The sequence below is a fragment of the Falco cherrug genome, chromosome 5, assembly GCF_023634085.1.
Source record: "Falco cherrug isolate bFalChe1 chromosome 5, bFalChe1.pri, whole genome shotgun sequence".
Classification (NCBI taxonomy): Eukaryota; Metazoa; Chordata; class Aves; order Falconiformes; family Falconidae; genus Falco; species Falco cherrug.
The window spans coordinates 47,672,773-47,690,024 of record NC_073701.1 but is presented as its reverse complement, the minus strand read 5'-3'; the positions used below and the strand labels follow the sequence as shown (position 1 = coordinate 47,690,024).

The 17,252-nt window shown below is 42.4% G+C and overlaps 1 protein-coding gene across 1 annotated transcript in view; it reads right to left on the bottom strand.

Annotated features, from left to right (window-relative positions):
- The window catches only part of UTP20 (UTP20 small subunit processome component), a 65,033-nt gene that overhangs the window by 30,528 nt on the left and 17,253 nt on the right, over positions 1 to 17,252 (bottom strand). The window contains exons 16-29 of the mRNA XM_055710974.1: positions 17,034 to 17,184; positions 16,545 to 16,607; positions 16,058 to 16,216; positions 14,768 to 14,844; positions 13,807 to 13,886; positions 13,287 to 13,530; positions 12,081 to 12,281; positions 10,163 to 10,253; positions 8,506 to 8,591; positions 7,815 to 7,940; positions 7,089 to 7,255; positions 6,363 to 6,571; positions 2,916 to 3,059; positions 427 to 506 (exon numbers count right to left, since the gene is read on the bottom strand). Coding sequence (XP_055566949.1) covers positions 427 to 506; positions 2,916 to 3,059; positions 6,363 to 6,571; positions 7,089 to 7,255; positions 7,815 to 7,940; positions 8,506 to 8,591; positions 10,163 to 10,253; positions 12,081 to 12,281; positions 13,287 to 13,530; positions 13,807 to 13,886; positions 14,768 to 14,844; positions 16,058 to 16,216; positions 16,545 to 16,607; positions 17,034 to 17,184 — 1,878 coding nt within the window. The remainder of the gene's footprint in view (positions 1 to 426; positions 507 to 2,915; positions 3,060 to 6,362; positions 6,572 to 7,088; positions 7,256 to 7,814; positions 7,941 to 8,505; positions 8,592 to 10,162; positions 10,254 to 12,080; positions 12,282 to 13,286; positions 13,531 to 13,806; positions 13,887 to 14,767; positions 14,845 to 16,057; positions 16,217 to 16,544; positions 16,608 to 17,033; positions 17,185 to 17,252) is intronic.

The following is a 17,252-nucleotide window of genomic DNA, read 5'->3' as shown; positions in this document are numbered from 1 at the left end:
AATCTCAGTCACAGATTCTGTGCTGAACCTGCCCATGTTCTTTTCATGAAACAGAAAGAAACAGGGCACTGAAAAACATGAATGAAACGATATATTGTAAAACTGACTTCCCACCTCCCAAGACAAAGTCATCAGTGGTCACGACAGAGACATACTCTAAAAGGTCAGCCCACCTCCTCACCAGTCAGCTGGGTTTGGGCTACATATGTGCTTAGTTGTTAATATATGGGAAAAGCAGCCCACTAAAATGACAGCAACTGCATAAACTGGAAGGCTTCTGAACTGCTATAAAAAGAATAGCAGTCTAATGGAAAAAAGAAAAAATGGGTTTTGACACAATTATTTATAACCTGTTACTGTGCTCTTTTTTCCTTGATTTTTTGGTACTCAGAAATACTTCTGCTTCTTTGTGAGGAGAACACTTACCTGGGATTCTTACTCCAGGTGTGAATGAGTTTGAGCAGAAAAGTTGGAGAATATTGACTCTCTGAAGCCAATCTGCAGACCTAAAGGAGATAAAAATCAGATACCAACACAAGTAGGTAAAGCCATTTAAAATCCTCATCTCTAACAAAAACCTCATTAAAATCTACAGTCTACCTTTTTTTAAGAAAGTAACTTCATGATCATTTTTCCAGCTTCCTCCCTATTTGTGGAATGCCTCTTTGATTATCTTACTCCTATTTACACACTATTCCAGCTACCATTTTTGCCTTCCACTTGAAACTGGCTCCCCATCGAGGCTCTCACTTGCTGCAGAGACCTAGCAATGCTTCCCAGATATACCTATGAGATTTCAAGCGCAACACCCAAGACTCACTCCTCCCCATACTTCCTATGCCCTGACCACAGCACCTGCCATTACAGCATCTGCTCTGTGTCTGCATGGCCTCACTGCTACAAAAGCGCCCTCTCTGCTCAGAGAGAGGCTCAAGCACTGCACTGCATCCCAGGAATGGGATTTCCTAACAGGGTTCTGTGTCTAAAACAACCTCACCTAACAGTTGTGCAGCCTAAGACCCACACAGTAGCTGCTGCTCCTTCATGTGACTGGACACAGGCTAAAGAGACCTAGTACACAGGTCTGGCTCCCTCCTCACTGCCACTCTGCAACCCAACAGGCTGCACACAAGTCACCCTGACCACAGCTGGACTGTCAGCAGGACACCATTACTGAACACACAGGCAGAAAAGGCTCCACTGCATTCAGAGGCAATAGCCAGCATGATGCATGTGAAGTTTGGACTAGCTCAGTCTGGGCTCAAGATCTGAGCATAACACCAAAGAAGGCAGGTCCGACAGTCACAGCCAGGGTCTTAGAAAGTTTCTACTCCTGCACCCAAAGGCCGGTAACGTTATTGCTCTGCACAGAACAGAGCTTTTCTGAATGATGTACAATGAAAAGTAAACTGTTAACCCAGCCCTGCAGGAATGCTGCTGTGCAGGCTAATGATACTAAGCCTCTGCAAGTCCTGCGGTATGAAGAGCAGCAAACTCCAGTTCCAAGTACAACAGGCTTAAAACAATTTGCTCTCTCCACGAGTTTTTAATACACCTCTGCTCCATAGCCTTAAAAAAGGAAAGCACACAAGTCCAACAAATCTTCATGGAGTTCATTGGCAGAGACTCCCTCTAGAGGGAGCTCCTGGGTCATACTACCATCCAAGCTCCAAAACCATCTCCATCTCCCTGACACCTATGGGGACAACAGAAATTCTATTTAACAACAATTTTACATCTTTTTCAGACTAACTCAGCATTTCCAAACCCAATTCTCCCTGAAAGCATTAAGTTCTTTGCTGACTTAAAGCCTGAACCACATGCCTGAACTGCTCTGGGACTGCAGTAAATGTTCACTGCTTTGCCCAGGTGGCACCCTGGCCTTGAAAAGACCCCATGGACAAACCAAGAACTTTGTTGCTGTGGCTCAGCCCAGTGAAATTCAGAGGTATATGCACTACCTGAAACCATTTTATCTGTTGTTTTTCCACATACACATACTATACGTTGCATATTATTATTGGTACAGCAAAGAAACAGGGTAGCAGTAAACAAACACGGTATCTAGAGAAGCAGATCTGGGGTTTCATAGACCACAGCAGTTACTCCTGTTTTTAAAAAAAGCCTGTTACTCAGGCTTTTCTGCTGAAGGAAGCTGAACATTTGGATACCTCAAAAGCCCCAGTGAAACAGTTTTGTTGGGGTGAGCCCATCTTGCTCAGCTACTCTTTGGGTGGAGATGACTGCTTTTAGAGCAGAGACAACCCAGCAGCTGGTATAGGCACTCCCTGATAACCTCAGAGCCCAGTGCACCGAAACAGCCAGCACAATTTCATTTTCCATACTGTGTGTTCTCTCTTCCTCTCACAGTAGTACATTTTCCCAGCTCAGAGGCAATCTGAATTTCTCTGGTGAAGGCCACAACCCTGTGTGCTTTGTTGCTGTGCTCACACGGGACTCCCAGCAGGGAGGCGTAAGAGCACACAGCCCACTGACAGACCATGCTGGGGTCATTCCTTTCCTGCAGCAGCATTTGTTTCTGCAGTCCCCTACCACAGGCCCAGTAACTGTCACACAGAAAAGTAGCAAAGTCTGCCTAGAAGGGACAAGTATAATTTTGCTTCCCTGAAGTATCCAGGGAAGAAGTCTGCTTATGCGGTTAAAGATCAGAAAAATGGCATGCATTTTATTCAGATGAATTAATTTGTACTTTAGCCCGTGACTTGATTATTTCAGAACTAATCAGACAAACCAAGAAACTGGCCTTGCACAGACAAATCAGAATGCCAGAATCTGTCCAGGCCATATCCAATCTTGTGACGAACATAGCTGACACGATGGACTCCAGTGCGGCTAGAGTTTTCTGCATGATACGTGTTACACACAAGCTGTTTGGAAGAATGATTGACACTTACCTGAGGCCATACCACTGCATGGAAAACTGCATCAATCTCTTCCACACTAAAGCTGTAGGTCTCATAATCAGAAAAAAACTCTGCCACAAGCTTGAGTCCAAGACGTCTCAAATTCTTCAGTGGATTAATTAACCTAGGTTGAACCTGTAAAAACAGAACAAAAAAACCACCCCAATAAGAGCTCTGCAGAACAGCTACTACCTACTTGCTCTGAAATTAAACACAGCAATTCACTAACCAGATACAATCTCTGCTGGAACTATCACAATGTTCTTCTGTTTTCTCCTGTAACTTGTTCACAGCAGCAATCTACCTCTCACAGCTGACCTGAATTTTTCTAAGAGGTGCCTATTTCCTGCACTGAGTCAGTTTCACAGGACTCCTTCTGCTCGTGAAAATCCGTGCTGACAGGTTTGAAGTAGCACCTGCCCTTTTTGGACAAAATACATAAAGCTACACTGTAGAAGAATGAAGCTGGGTTAATTATCATTGATAACATACAGCTGTGGGCTGGCTTCAGGGGTGGTGGGTTGGCCGATGTAGACAAGGTGCAGCTGTGGCTGGTTCTGGTAAGAGGTTGGGCAGCCAGTGAAGAGAGAGAGGACAAGGAAGAGACGTGGAAAAAGCAGAGGGGAGAGAGAACAGCACCCTGGGTGAGGAGAGAACAGGAGAAGGCAGCAGAGGGACCGGCCGAAGAGTATGTTGGTATGAGATGGTAAAAGACCTTGTTACAGCTTGATAGTTTCGCTAGTGCTGTGACACTACACCACAGTTACATTTCTAGCCCTAACACTTAAATAACTCTGGTTTACACAGGAAAGGACCCAAATCAGCTCTTGAAAGCAAAGTTGTATTTTGCATGCTGAGATCTACTGGGAAGAAAATAAGTCAACAGACAATGAGAAGGGGGAGAAATAGAGAAGGCAAGAATGTGAATCACTTCCTCCAGTGGTGTGTGGGTGGAGTACAGCATTTGGTTAGAGGAGGATGCTTTCTGTACCCATTTAGTTGTTACATTCCATAGCCTTTCTTGGGAAAAGCATTTTCAATAAGGAAACCAGCCACGCAGCTAACAATGAAGTTATTCATGCACTGCTGTGTTCTGACTCTTTTTCCTTCAGAAAAGACTTGACTTGAGTCACCTAAATTATTTCCATACTGCGCAGTGCAGCTCATGGCACAAACACATGAGGTAGCTCCACAGCGCAGAGGTACTGAACTCCAGGTCTCGGAAACAACAGAGCCATGTCAAAGCAAGTAAAGGCACCTATCAGAGACTGGAGCTATGTCTTGGGTTCCTTAGGGTCTGCAGTACATATCATGATCCACCACACAAACACTTGTATCTCTTATTTTACAAAGCAGCTTTGGTGACAAAGTCTCACTGAAAGACATCACAGTTTTTTTATCCGATGTACCTATGGACTTCTAAAGACACTATCCTCTACCATGCAATACTCTTCTATACCACCTTTGTACCCAAAATAGCAGGTAAAAAGACAAAAAGGAGATGGTGAAAAAGGAAACAAACATGCTCTTGCCCAGGACCTCCCAAGCTGTGCTGAATGTCTATAATGGTGTACAACCACCTTCCAGACAGCAAATGAGCTGCTTGAAGGGCCAAAGAAAGCACAAACCAGGCTGCTATTGCTAATGCTGACCCCCAAGTGAAATAATTTTGTCTCTCACTGTTCAGTCACCAGAAGAGCAGTCCTCTAAGATCAAGTCTTTGAGAAGACAAACAGACTCAATACTGAATACAATCAGTAGGAAACAGTAAATTAATAACTTGGCTCAAAATGGTCAAAGTTGACATTTAACTCTCCAGGCAGTATCAGCCTGCAGTAAATTACTCTCAAACTCCAAGGATGTCTTCTAATCATTAGCCAAGGTAAACAGTTTTCTCACACTTTCCTTGAGCTTTTAACATCTCATGGGCTAATGAAGTGCTAAAGTTCAGACAAATGACAGACTGTCATTCCATACATTACACAGCCATGACAGGATTACCACAGTAACCCTAGCAAAAATGAGACTCTCTTAGCAATGGATGAAGCAGCTTTTAAAACTCCTTTCCCAGTTTAAATCATGTAGATGCATGCAATCCACTGCTTAAGTCAGACTGTGGGATGCTCCTGTCCTGAAATTCACTTGTCCCCTTCATTATGAAGACAGTTACTAGGTTCTGTGCAGCCTGCAGGCAACAATAGGACCTTGGATGCTGCCTGACTGCAAGGGCTTGCTTTGTTTGATGGATTGTTTTCAAGGCAAGTTCAATCCTCAGACGCTTACAGATCAGCCTTGGCAAGAACACGCACATGTACTGACAACACATTCATTACCTAACACCAATTGCTCAGTCTATCATCGCGTAATTCCTTTCAACGTCACAGTGATGACGACAACTGTACAGTTTGCTTGTTTAGCACCTAATATATACCAGGCTCTGCACCAGACCAGACTCAAGCTTTCCTTTTCCTATTTGGATCGAAGCCTGGCAAAGGCACTTGTTTCAGAAAGACAGAAAAGCCTGGCTCAATGTCATAGTTTCCAAACAGCTGGCAACAGACCCCCCCCGATATAGCTGGGCTAGAGCTCAGGAATCTCTGTGCTGCCCTCCTGCACACAGGACAGCAGTAAGGCAACATGCCCCATATCTCTAGGTGCAGCCAAGCTTTAACAGAATGTTTTCCTCACCTGACCCTTTCTGCACGTACAGCCATTACAGAGCAAGGGAAAAAAATATTCGCAGTGTTCTGCAGATACCTGGCTGAGACCCAGATTGTGACACGGGATAAACATGGCTACTCCTGATACAGAGCTGAACGTACTTCTAGTGTGCTGAAAGCATGTTCTCATATACATGAAGGCATGTACGACAGGAGACAATCACTGTAGATAATCTCTATGATCATCCACATCGCAGAACTCCCCTGGGGTCTAGCACTGCAACAAAACACCTCAAAGACAAGTTTTGCTCTAAAGTCCTCAGGCAAGGAACTTTTAATCCTCTCCTTCCATTCAAAAATGTTTGAAGAAGCTACATCTTTAAGGCCAATTTCAACTTCCAGCCATAAGACCCTGTTATATCCTCATAAGAAATCATTTAGCTCTCCCTCGTGCCCATGCCTCCACAGAGCAGGCAGAGGTAGCAATGCAGAGATCCCCCTCAACTCTCTCTTCAGTAACTCAAACAAAAATGCAGTCCAAAGCAGCTTTCTAAATACATTAACTCTGCCTGCACTGCCTGAGCCCTGTAGCATTTTCAAGTATCACTGGCCTCTATTTTGACAGATATCTAATTACTAAGCTTCACTCCATGCTGGCATTAAAGCTTATCTTTACCTGAGCCAGTATAAGTGTGCGTACATGTGCAAGCTAAGCGGTCAAGAAGAGAAAGGAATTAAATTTATGTTTGTTTGTGTATCGTTTGCATACATACTGTACCTTCTCTCTCTGCTGAAGAATGCGGGACACCACAGCTGTCATGCAGAGCAGTATCTGTAGAATTTCAGGCAGGTATTGATGGATCAAATGTCCCATGTTTCTCAATACAACTTCAAGACTGTTAAAGAGGCTATGCTGACGCCCAAGAGGCAGGACTTTAGCTAAGTCCAGCTCTGACATACTTCGAAGCACCGCAGTCTGGCAAGGCCCTGCAGTAGGCAAAGGGACAGCAACTTATTTAGAGAAGCACCACAAAGATGCCCACTACCAAAAATAATTTTCAAATGAGAAGTAGTATAATCTGGCCCTAAATGACAGATCCTCACATTCACTTTTTAAATAAGGTCAACTCTGGGTCTCCATCTCCTTGTGACACTCAGACATCTCCCTCTGCTACAGTATCTGAGCACTTTACACCTTTTATTGCCATCATACACAGGCTAGGCTACGATGCCAGCGATTGCTCATTCTTGACCTGTTACAGCTTACTTCCACAGCTGTGGCAAGTCATTCAGTTTCTCTGACCTTGGCCCTGTAAAACAGAGCAATCGTGAAAAAACTCAGGGGAATCGAAGTCCTTACCAAAAGTTTACTTTTATCCTTTCATCCTTCCAAGGCACCGTTAGGGACACACTGAAGCACATAACAGTACTAAGCCTATTTATCCTCCCACATCTCTACAGGTCAGGAAGCACCAAACCCCCAGGTTCTAATGCCAGTACCTACCATTACTGAATTGCTTCACAGCTTCAAAGAGCAGATCCAAGAACATCCTTATCTCTTCTGGCAGTGAACCAGCAAGAAATCGCAGAACGATTGACATGCGAGTGGCTGCTGAAGACTTGCCCTGTGTTTTGTTCCCTGTTTTGTTTCTCATTCTGCCATAGAGAATTCTTCAAGAGTAAAAGAAGAGGTTGTGTTAGCTTTCAGCAAGCCATCTGTTTCCTAGCCTCTTATTCTGCAGAAACTCTATTGAAAAGTATTCTCTAGCGAGAACAACCTGAATGGAAGTCCCCGATTCAGGGTCTCCACTGAATTAGTACACATTACCCAAAAACACTGCAGTGAAAGATCAGCTTCTGCTACTGCAATGGAAGCTTTGCTGGAGACTTCAGGTATAAAACTAGTTATCTCCATGACAACTTGCATCACTATATCTTAATAAAAATAAGTGGCAATGCTCAGTGAACTGAAATGTTCTCACAGTTCTCTGTAAGCCTTAGCAGAAATAGTATTTACCAAAAAACTGTTTTTAAAGAAAATACCATTTGTATTAACACATTTATGTAATGTGCCAATAAGGAATCCACAGAGAACATCTCAAACTAAGTGGTCAAGCTATACCATTAACCATAGGTGTATTTCAACTGTTTAAAATGAGAAGCAGCAGCCTTACATCTCTGTTCATGGTACTTTGACATGAAACTTTTAAGCCCACACTTCGTAACACACCTCATAAGAACAGGGATAAGATCTGGGCGATGCTCCATTTTTACTACTGCGGTCTCCTCAGAAATACTGAAATGGACTATTTCCTCCTTAAAACTCTTGTCCTCCAGTAGCCGTTCCAAGTTCTCCCTGAAAGTAATAAACATTCTTCGAGGGCAGGTAGTGTTATAAAAACAAACAGACAGACAGACATACACATGCATCTATATCTAATTACCTACCTATCTAATGTATGCTGTATACAAAATATTAACATACTATGTTGCCACCCTTTTATCAAAAAATATTTTAAAAAGCCAGCAAGTTCAAGGTAATTATGTAGGGAAGTATTTCCTGGACACAATCTGAAGAGATTATTCAACCATAAATACCATTTTATGCTGTCACTTTCTCTGGGTGGTTATAAATCATCAATATAGAAGACCTCTGAAAATTATTCAAGTACTATGCTCACACTATTCTGAGACAGAATGAAAGTGTTGCCATTTTTCTGTAAACGAAAGAGACTGACCAACATCAAGTCCTTATTTCCTGTTTCAGATAGGAAATACAGAGCTGGCTAAAATTAAAATTTATACATACGCCTTCAACAAATACAGGAAAGGCTCTCTCTTTGAGGCAACTGACCCCAAGCAGGCTTCTGATATGACAGCAGGCTCATTCACTGATGCTAATATAATATAAAGGCTTTTACCTGTATGGCAGTAGATGAGGATGCTTGTATGTCATTATACAGTCAAGAGCTATTCTTTGTACATTCTGGTCTTGATGGGACAGTAACTGCAAATCACAAAAGAAAGAAAATCAGTCCCTATCTAGAAGACAAGAGAGATCACTGAAAAATAGTGAAACCACCCACAGGCTCCAAGGTCAACCAGGTTTTGGACTAACTTAGCAAAATGGAAACAATGCATGTGTTGCGATATAAAGCTAAGATGTGAATATACAACTGTCACTCATAAAAAGTGGACATAGTTGCTGGTAGTTCATATATGCTTTCCCTGCCCTCTACACAGGACAGTTATAATATCTGGGTTTTCATAATTGTCTTTTGGACCACTGTCAGCCTGCGTTTTCAGTGTCCAAAATCAGTTACCACTTGTATACCTGGGGAGACTGGATTAAAATGCAGACTGCCAAACCATCACAAGACACTTGTATTTCTTTCCTGGGCCAAACAAAAAATAACTCCTAAGTCTTGATATACAAAGTCTTACTGAGATTTGTCCTCTCTCGAAGATGACTCCTCATAACCTAGACATTAAGAAATACAGATAATTTCCCCAGGCAGCACCCTTATCGGTTCGTCAGTCTCCTACCAAACAGCACAGGCTAGAATCATCAAAGGTCACTTCTCCATGACATCCCTATGCCAGATGGACACACCAGCCATGACAATACATATGTTAAGACAGAGAAATGGCAAACAGTAAGCGATGAAGAAATCTCTCTTCTTACATCAGGCTCTTCTTCACACTGTTTTGAACTGTACACATCTGTCCAATATTTTCCTAAGAATACAGGCAAGCAAACACATGGACCAACTCACTCTTTTCCTAAGCAAACCTCTAAGGTTGATTGAAACAGAGGGAATGTTCATTACATTCTCAAATTTGCAGAGTAATTGATTTCCAACTCCCACACTGGGTGGAAATCAGGGAACTAACAGGTTTGTACCATTTAATACAGTTCTACAGCCCACTGACACAGCCTGAGAGAACACAAATTGGGAACAATTAGAGCAAACCCTAATGATGTGAACAAATCCACAATTCAGGAACTAAGAAACCCCAGTAAAACTAATAAAGTGGCCTTTTAAGGAGTGTAGGATAAAGACTGAGAATCCCTCCTCAGAGTCATATTTTTGACAGTTCCTTCAGGGAAGTTCCTCAAAAAGGAATCTTATCAAACTGAGTATCCTTCAAGAAGAAACTCCATTTCCGTTTTTTGATGCAAAACAATCTGTTGTTGACACCAACTATGTTCTTTTTAGACACAACACTGTAAGACAAGGACAAATCTCCTCAGACCTTCCTCAGTCGTTGGGTTCAAAATCCTCTTCCAGATCCTGCTGTGCAAGTGCAACAGCCTCCCTCTACAGCCACTCCTCCACCATGCCAAAGACTACTACTTGTCAGCTGCCGGATCTGTATGCATGAGCCACTCCTGGCAAATGAAGCCAGTTATCTCAAAAGCAGGTCTTCGCTAAAGGGGCTCATTTCAAGTGACGCCTGCTAGAAAGCACTCTCAAGGACAGCTCGGTTCAGAAAATGGCACGTTTCTGTAGTCTCAGACACTGCATTCAAATGAGTTTATTAGCAGTAATTCTAAAAGCCAGCAAACAGCATCACCTGAGTATATAATGCATTCAATTTCTGCTCCAGATACAATGCACGAGGATTCGAGAATTTAGAGAAAACTTGTAAGTGGGCTATTAGTTGCCTGTAAAACGAAACAAAACAAAACAGAACAGTTATTTTTTAAAATGACCAGAAGAGACAATCCTGCATTACCATAAACAAACGGGGAATTTTTATGATTAACAAGAAAGAGAAACAAACACACAAAAACCCCCAAAGCAAGAGGATCCCAAGTCTACAGGCCTCCATTTCAGAGACACAGGTATCCCGTTCCCTCTCCTAAGCAGCTCCTTCCAAATGTCACTTTACTGCACAGAGAAGGCCATTTCCTCAGTAGCACTAGATGGCCTCTGCTTTTGACGAAAAAGGAATATAAACAGGCAGGATGCAGCTTACTACTCTCTGCCAGCCCAGCCTGGAACACCAAACAAGTGAATTTACCTCTTTATTTATTCACTTGTCCTTAACTGGTGCCCACTTCACTCTAGCAACATGAAAGGCTGCGTTTAGCCACAGGCTGTGCTGGACTTACGCCAAGCTGTAAGCACCAATGGCAGATCCTCTACAAGTGGTTGTGCTACCCCACCTCCACTTTAGGGGAGGTGAGAGAGATGACAAGGATAAGGAAGGTGTGAGATCTCCTCTACCATATACACTGCGGGGCTGACCCAGGCTGTTCTCACACAGCTGCTCACCCTGGTAGTTTACACTGAACTCCCCAGACACTTAGCTGGGCCACCTTACTCCATGGCTGGGCTCAGCCAAAGGATGAGTACGATGCCTTCCAGCAACGCCGTGTTGAGCTTGGGGCAGGCGTGGGTCCTCCCGCTGCCTCGGCCAGACCTCACAGCCAGGGTACAGCCCTGCCAGGGCTCTCCTTCCGCGGCACAGCCCTGACCGCATGAACTATCCAGGACCAAGATGAAGGGAGGTCACTCCAGAACTCATAAACACGCCTCCCCCAAGTCTTCTATGCCTTTGTTACTGCCACCAGGAACTAATGTTTCCACTTAAGCACATGGACATTTTGAGATGGAGGTTGAATAAAAAAAATTAACAAAACATCATGGACTGACACTGTATTTTAATTGCTGCTAATCTGCAGATAAGAGTCAGAATCTGGGAACAAAATGAAACACCTCTAAGACACCTGGGATTAAATGACAATTCAGGTTACACATCAAATATTTGTGTTCTAACATGTAAGGTGACATTTTGAAATTCTGTCATTACAAGGGCCATCCTTTGCAGAAAAAGTGGCAAAACACAAATCTTTGTGATGTATTTGTAATGGACATTTGACAGAGGTCATCAGAGCAAAAAGACTGATTACAGAAATTGTGGAGAATTCATACAAAGTCATTTTCTCCATGTATTCAGCACTGCAAACAATGACACTACAACAGCTTCTGTAGCTTCTAAAACACCACCAAATAAAAATCTTTGTCCCCAAGAAAAACACCAGGACAAAGATTTTTAACAGGTAGGCAATGGCAGAATCCCAGTATTAAAATACCTGAACAAATAGTGTCATTTTTCAAAGTGTTTAGCGATACCCATGATTTTAGAAGACCAACACACAGAGAGAAGTCAAGGGAATGCAGCTACAATAGCCTCTGAAAACTTCAGAATACCACATAACTTTTGCTTAAAGTAACACAAACCACAGACTGTCAGCAGGTAATGAGATAGCGATAAAGCCTGAGCAGCATCTTTAGATGTTTAGTACTGTGCAGGCAGCGTTTCTCACTCTGAAGTGCTTATAATCCACTGAAAAATTACAAAGTGCAAGCAAAAGAAGAAAAAGTAATATATATAAAAATATTGCTTTTATCTTTTTATCTCAAGACGAGCTGCTGAATTTGCCTTTCTGTGAAAGTACTAGCAAGGGAAAACTAAAAATACTTACTTAGCAGCAGCTCTTCTTGTTTTCTTTTTCGGTAGTCCTAAAGTAATTGGTTCCCCTTCTTTTTCTTCTTCCTCCTCCTCCTCCATAGCAACATCATTCACCTCTTCACTAGATTTTTCTTTTGCTACCACTGTACCAGTAGTTTTCTTTCTAAGATCCTGAGATGGAGCCACTAATGAATCTGCTGGGTAGTACTCATTTCTGTGTTTAAACAAACACCAAACCAAACCAAAAACAAAAAGAAGGAAGTAATTAAGCAGCATAGCATTTTTCAGGGTTTCTGCACAAGAATAACTAAAAACTACACAATCCACCATTCTCATTTACAGCACTGTATTTTAGGAAACTATACGGCTAAAAACTCCTATTTCAGCAAGTATATGCTTCTTTGCCTACAAGTTACAGAGATATAAGGCAGTGACCAAATACACTAAAGGAGACTGGAGGTAACTGGTGGAAAGGAGAAGAGAGACTGAGTCACTGAGTTACTACAGGTCTGTAAAGAGGTTATATGGAGGGCACGGTGCTTGTGGTTGCTTGAGCAGGCAGGTGAACAGCGAATGGCAGCGTGAGAGTGAGGAAAATAACTTACTACAGTATGATTTGATTTTTTCTGGAAGGAAAGCAAAACATAGGTTTTCTAATCATGGAAAAGGAATATGAGAAACCTTCCTCTGCCAAGAGATCACATCTACCCCATATGCACCACAATATCTGATATGTGCACGCCTTGCTATTAAAGGGAACAATCATACATAATCAAGCATACAAGCACCCACTGCTCTCCCTCCAGGGGAAGGAAATTGAGTCGACCTCTAACAAAACCAGTATTTTTCCAGTCCTGGGGAAAATACTTTGATTTTCTCTGATTCCACATTAAAATGTATTTTCACATTAAAAAAAGGAAATTTATTTCCACTGAAATCACTCCCTGATGGAGTAGTGAGGCTGTGACAGTGACAATTCAAATGAACGAGAGATCGAGCAGCACAAATGTACTGCCAGTTTCATTTCAGCCTGCTTCTTGTGTGATGCTTTTACCAGATTCTACAACTCAATCAAAAAAGTTATTTTAACTGGAAACAGGCACCTCATCAGCCATGCATTCAGGAAATAAAGTCTATAATGCAATAGCCATAGTCTTAAAGCTCAGCAACACGTTGAAAGCAATGTGTCCTTCTCAACTGAAAAGTAAATCTTTCTTACCTAATAAATCTCAAAAGTAGTGGGGAAAGTTCCCTCGACCTAGGTTCCACTCTGTCTGGAAACTTTTCCAGTGCTTTCCACAGTAGAAAACGGAAGTTTGTGTGGTCCAGCCGCTCGCTGCAATCTGTTCTAGTCCTCAGTTGCTTCAGGAAGACAGTCCCCACCTCTCCTTCTGGCATCTTCTCACTTTCTGTTTCAGCAATGCTTTCCTCCTGCTCATCTAGTTCATTTTGCAGCTCCATTTCTATACAACAGATGAAGAAAATCTCCTCAGGTTACTTCATAATCGCCAGTAACAAGGAAGCAGTCCCCCATTACAAAAGTAATACTTTTGGTGACATGTACCTGTTTAGACAGCTGCATTTAACAGTTTTCTCCCAAGCCTCTCCATTCGTGCCCTACACATGACACTGGTAGTCAAGAGCCCTGGTTCTGAATTCCCCCATCACATGTAAATTTGGGGCCCATAAAAAACAGGAGTCATGTCATTCACAGTTAGCTGGGTGGAACTGTGACTTACCAGCATAGGTAGCAGCCCTCTCCAAATGCTCATATAAGACCTTCCAGAACTGTTTATTCTCCATTTCCTTTGCATGGGAACTAACAAAGCATAAGACAGCATGAAATTAAAGAGAATATAAAAAAAGCCATGTGTCACTAGGCAAGTTAACAACTAAGACAATCAAAGGCTTTGATCACTGCTTTAATGTGGCTGTCTGAAGACAGGACATCTGCACAATACAGCTGTGGCATTGCCTTGCCTTTACTCATGGGTCCCAAATGGCAATTGTTATTAACATAATCTGGTTGTATCTCATGAGTTCAAATGAACTCAAATTGAGTGAAAAAAATGTTCTCAAGTTTTCTACTGACTTCTGTACAGTAATATATAGAACGAAAGGAAGAATTAGCACGGACATATCTTTTGAAGAGCTGGTTTATTTTTTTATTATTTTTATTAATTCACTAGTTTGAAGGGGAAAATCCTATACTTTTTAATCATATAACAGAGGAGAAAAATCAAGAAGATAACGTCATGCTGAAAGCAGACACTGATTTCTGTATTTAGCTCAGCTGTCACCATGGTAAGTCTTCCTTACTCTTTAGTAGGATTTAGAGGTTTTCCAGTAAGGACAAAAGAGTCAGAGACAGGGAAACTGAGAAGGACTTCTTGCTCCTTTAAGCATTTGTGAAACACTAATCAAATCCTGCTACCTTTGACTGAAAATACTGATGCTATTTGACTGTATTTGTTTTAAGTTCCCTTTAATAGCAAGAAAAAAAATCAGAAACTAAGTTAAAGTCTACACAGGTTGAGATTTGAGAGATCAAATTAATTTCAGATTATTTCACATGAAGGCTCCCATGCACAGATCTCCCCCCAAATCAGACATTTTTACCTCAGCTTTTTTTCATAGAACAATGGAAGGAACATTCTGCGAGACTACCACAGACTGCAGCGTGTACACACATATACTCACGTTATGAGTTCAATTACAGGATCCCATAAGGGGCTGAAGTTAATATAAAGCATTCCCAGTAAATACCGAAGAGGCACCTAGAATGACATACAATACCATCTTGAGATGTAAAAAACAATAGTAAAGACTAATGAACCTCCTCTAACCTTTCTTCCTTTCAAAGAGTTAGTTCTCAGAAGTACTACAAGTAATGAAACAATTCACATACATCCTCATTCCTTGTGTCACAGCTGCATGATAAAATCTAGAGCCCATTTACTGTGAGTTGCACTGAGATCTAGTCACCATACCTACGTACCATGAATGTGCACAAACCAGTTCAGCACAGCATGTGATTTGATTGCCTGCCTCCCTCTCTAACTTCAGGGCTGCCACAGCAGCATTAGGACCTCAGAAAGAGGAAAGTCTGCCCTGAGGAGTCTTCATTGCACTAGGCTAGGGGTCCTCAAACTTTTTAAGCAGGGGGCTGGCACGCAGATGCAGTGGGAGGCAGTCACCTGCGGCTGCTTGGTTTCCCCCCCCCAGCCCCCGGCCGGGGGGTCTATAAATACCGGGGGCTGGACTGAGGACCCTGGGGGGCCGTATCCGGCCCGCGGGCCATAGTTTGAGGACCCCTGCACTAGGCTTACAAGTCCTCTGGACGGACTCCTTGCTGACCTATATGCAGTAGGAATGACCTACAACCCCTCCTCACAGGAGCTTACAAGTAAAGGTGAAAAAAAATTATACAGGTACAGCAACAGCCAGAAAAACAATAATAAAAACTCCCAACCCTCCTACCAAATCCACAATCATTTAAAGTTGTAAAATTGTGAATCTTCCAACATCTAGAAAGCGAGTTCCCCTTTAGCTCAGCAGCAGAGGAGATTCAACAGTCACAGGCATACAAGATTCTCACCCTGCAGCAAGATTCAGAACCCAGGCTCTCCAGTGGGAGTCCCACCATGCTGATGATATGGCAAAGTCATGATTTTAAATTTTGTCATGACTCACTTCTCCCTGGAAACATTTGCCTTCCTTTCCACAATATCAGAACCTGATTAATCTGGTTGTGGGCCATTTACCTAGATACTACTCTTGTTCGACTAAATACACGAAAGAACACAACAGTCCCAAGGACAATGGGAGCTGTGATCCCTACTAACAAGTAAGTTTTCTAAAACCTAATCTGGGACCTAAGAGTTCATAAAAAAATCACTTATTAAAAACTCTGCAATCCATGTGATGGAGTAAGAACGATCTCTTGGAATAAAAGAATGCGACAACAGCTTTTTGACAATAACCACTGACCTCCTGCAAAGATCCACTTGGTATTGCAGACTTCACTATATCACATCTTAGTTTCCTCAGATGGAGAAGTTTCTCTCTGTAATCATTCACTGTTGCTGGCACAAGTTCTGCTTGGAGCAGCGTGGCAAATATTGGCTGGAGTTCCCCTGTGCCATCACCCTGAACAAACAAGTGACACACATTTTGTATGCAAATCTTATTCTCACTGAAAGGTATTTCAACAAACCTACACAAAGGCCCAGCCATTTTGGACCAAAGAACAAAGTCAAGGGACTTGCTCTGGTTTCCACCATTAGGCACCAAAACTCACACATATGAAAACATCAGGAGGCAGGTGGAAAAAGGATAAAACTGGAACATGAAAGCACAAAAGCAGAGGACAACCTCTACCAGACACATACTTTCTTCCTGCAAAGTGGAAAACAGTTCACACAGAACATCAAACACAGATGGCTTTAAAATGTCAAATGAAAAGTTTTAGCCCTACCTCAATCTGCGTAGAAGGTGGACTCTGAAAATGGTTAAGAATTCGAACAGTCAACAGCCGGACCTATGCAAAGTGGAAACATAACATCAGAAGCGTGCAGGAGAACGCAGGCTACATACGCAGACACATACATATCCACACAGAGGTTAATGTTTTGCACAGGAGGCTGATTTCACTAGGTTCCTCCTGGAGTTGAGAAACGGATGAGCTCCTGTAGTCTAGCAGGCGATTCAAAATGAATACATTAGGTTCCTGCTCTGATTCACCTCCAGGGATGAGGCAAGCCTTGCAGGGCTAAAAGTTAACCTCTGTTAACTCATGCCCCACAGCAGCCTCTTAGAAAGACAGTCTTAAAGAGATACTATGGAAGTAATAGCTTTACACGGTCTCATGTTTCTTCTTTCAGCCTTTATCATTTAACTTCGTTTACTCTTAAATTACATTGTTTAAAATAATTGAGCTTGTACAAGACAATTTGTAAGTGATTACCTTAGAAACACCAGTGGAAATATTAGGGTGCAACTTCTCAAACAAGTCCATTAGGTTCCCTTGGGAAAGGGGTTCCTGGCAGCCACACAATGCCAACCTCGTGTAATACAGATCAGCCAACAGCAACGCAGAGGGGTCTGAAGGGAAAGTGCTAAAACAACAGTGTGTTTTATTAGCATACAGCGAGCACTGCAACAATATAGCTATGGAAAATAAGGC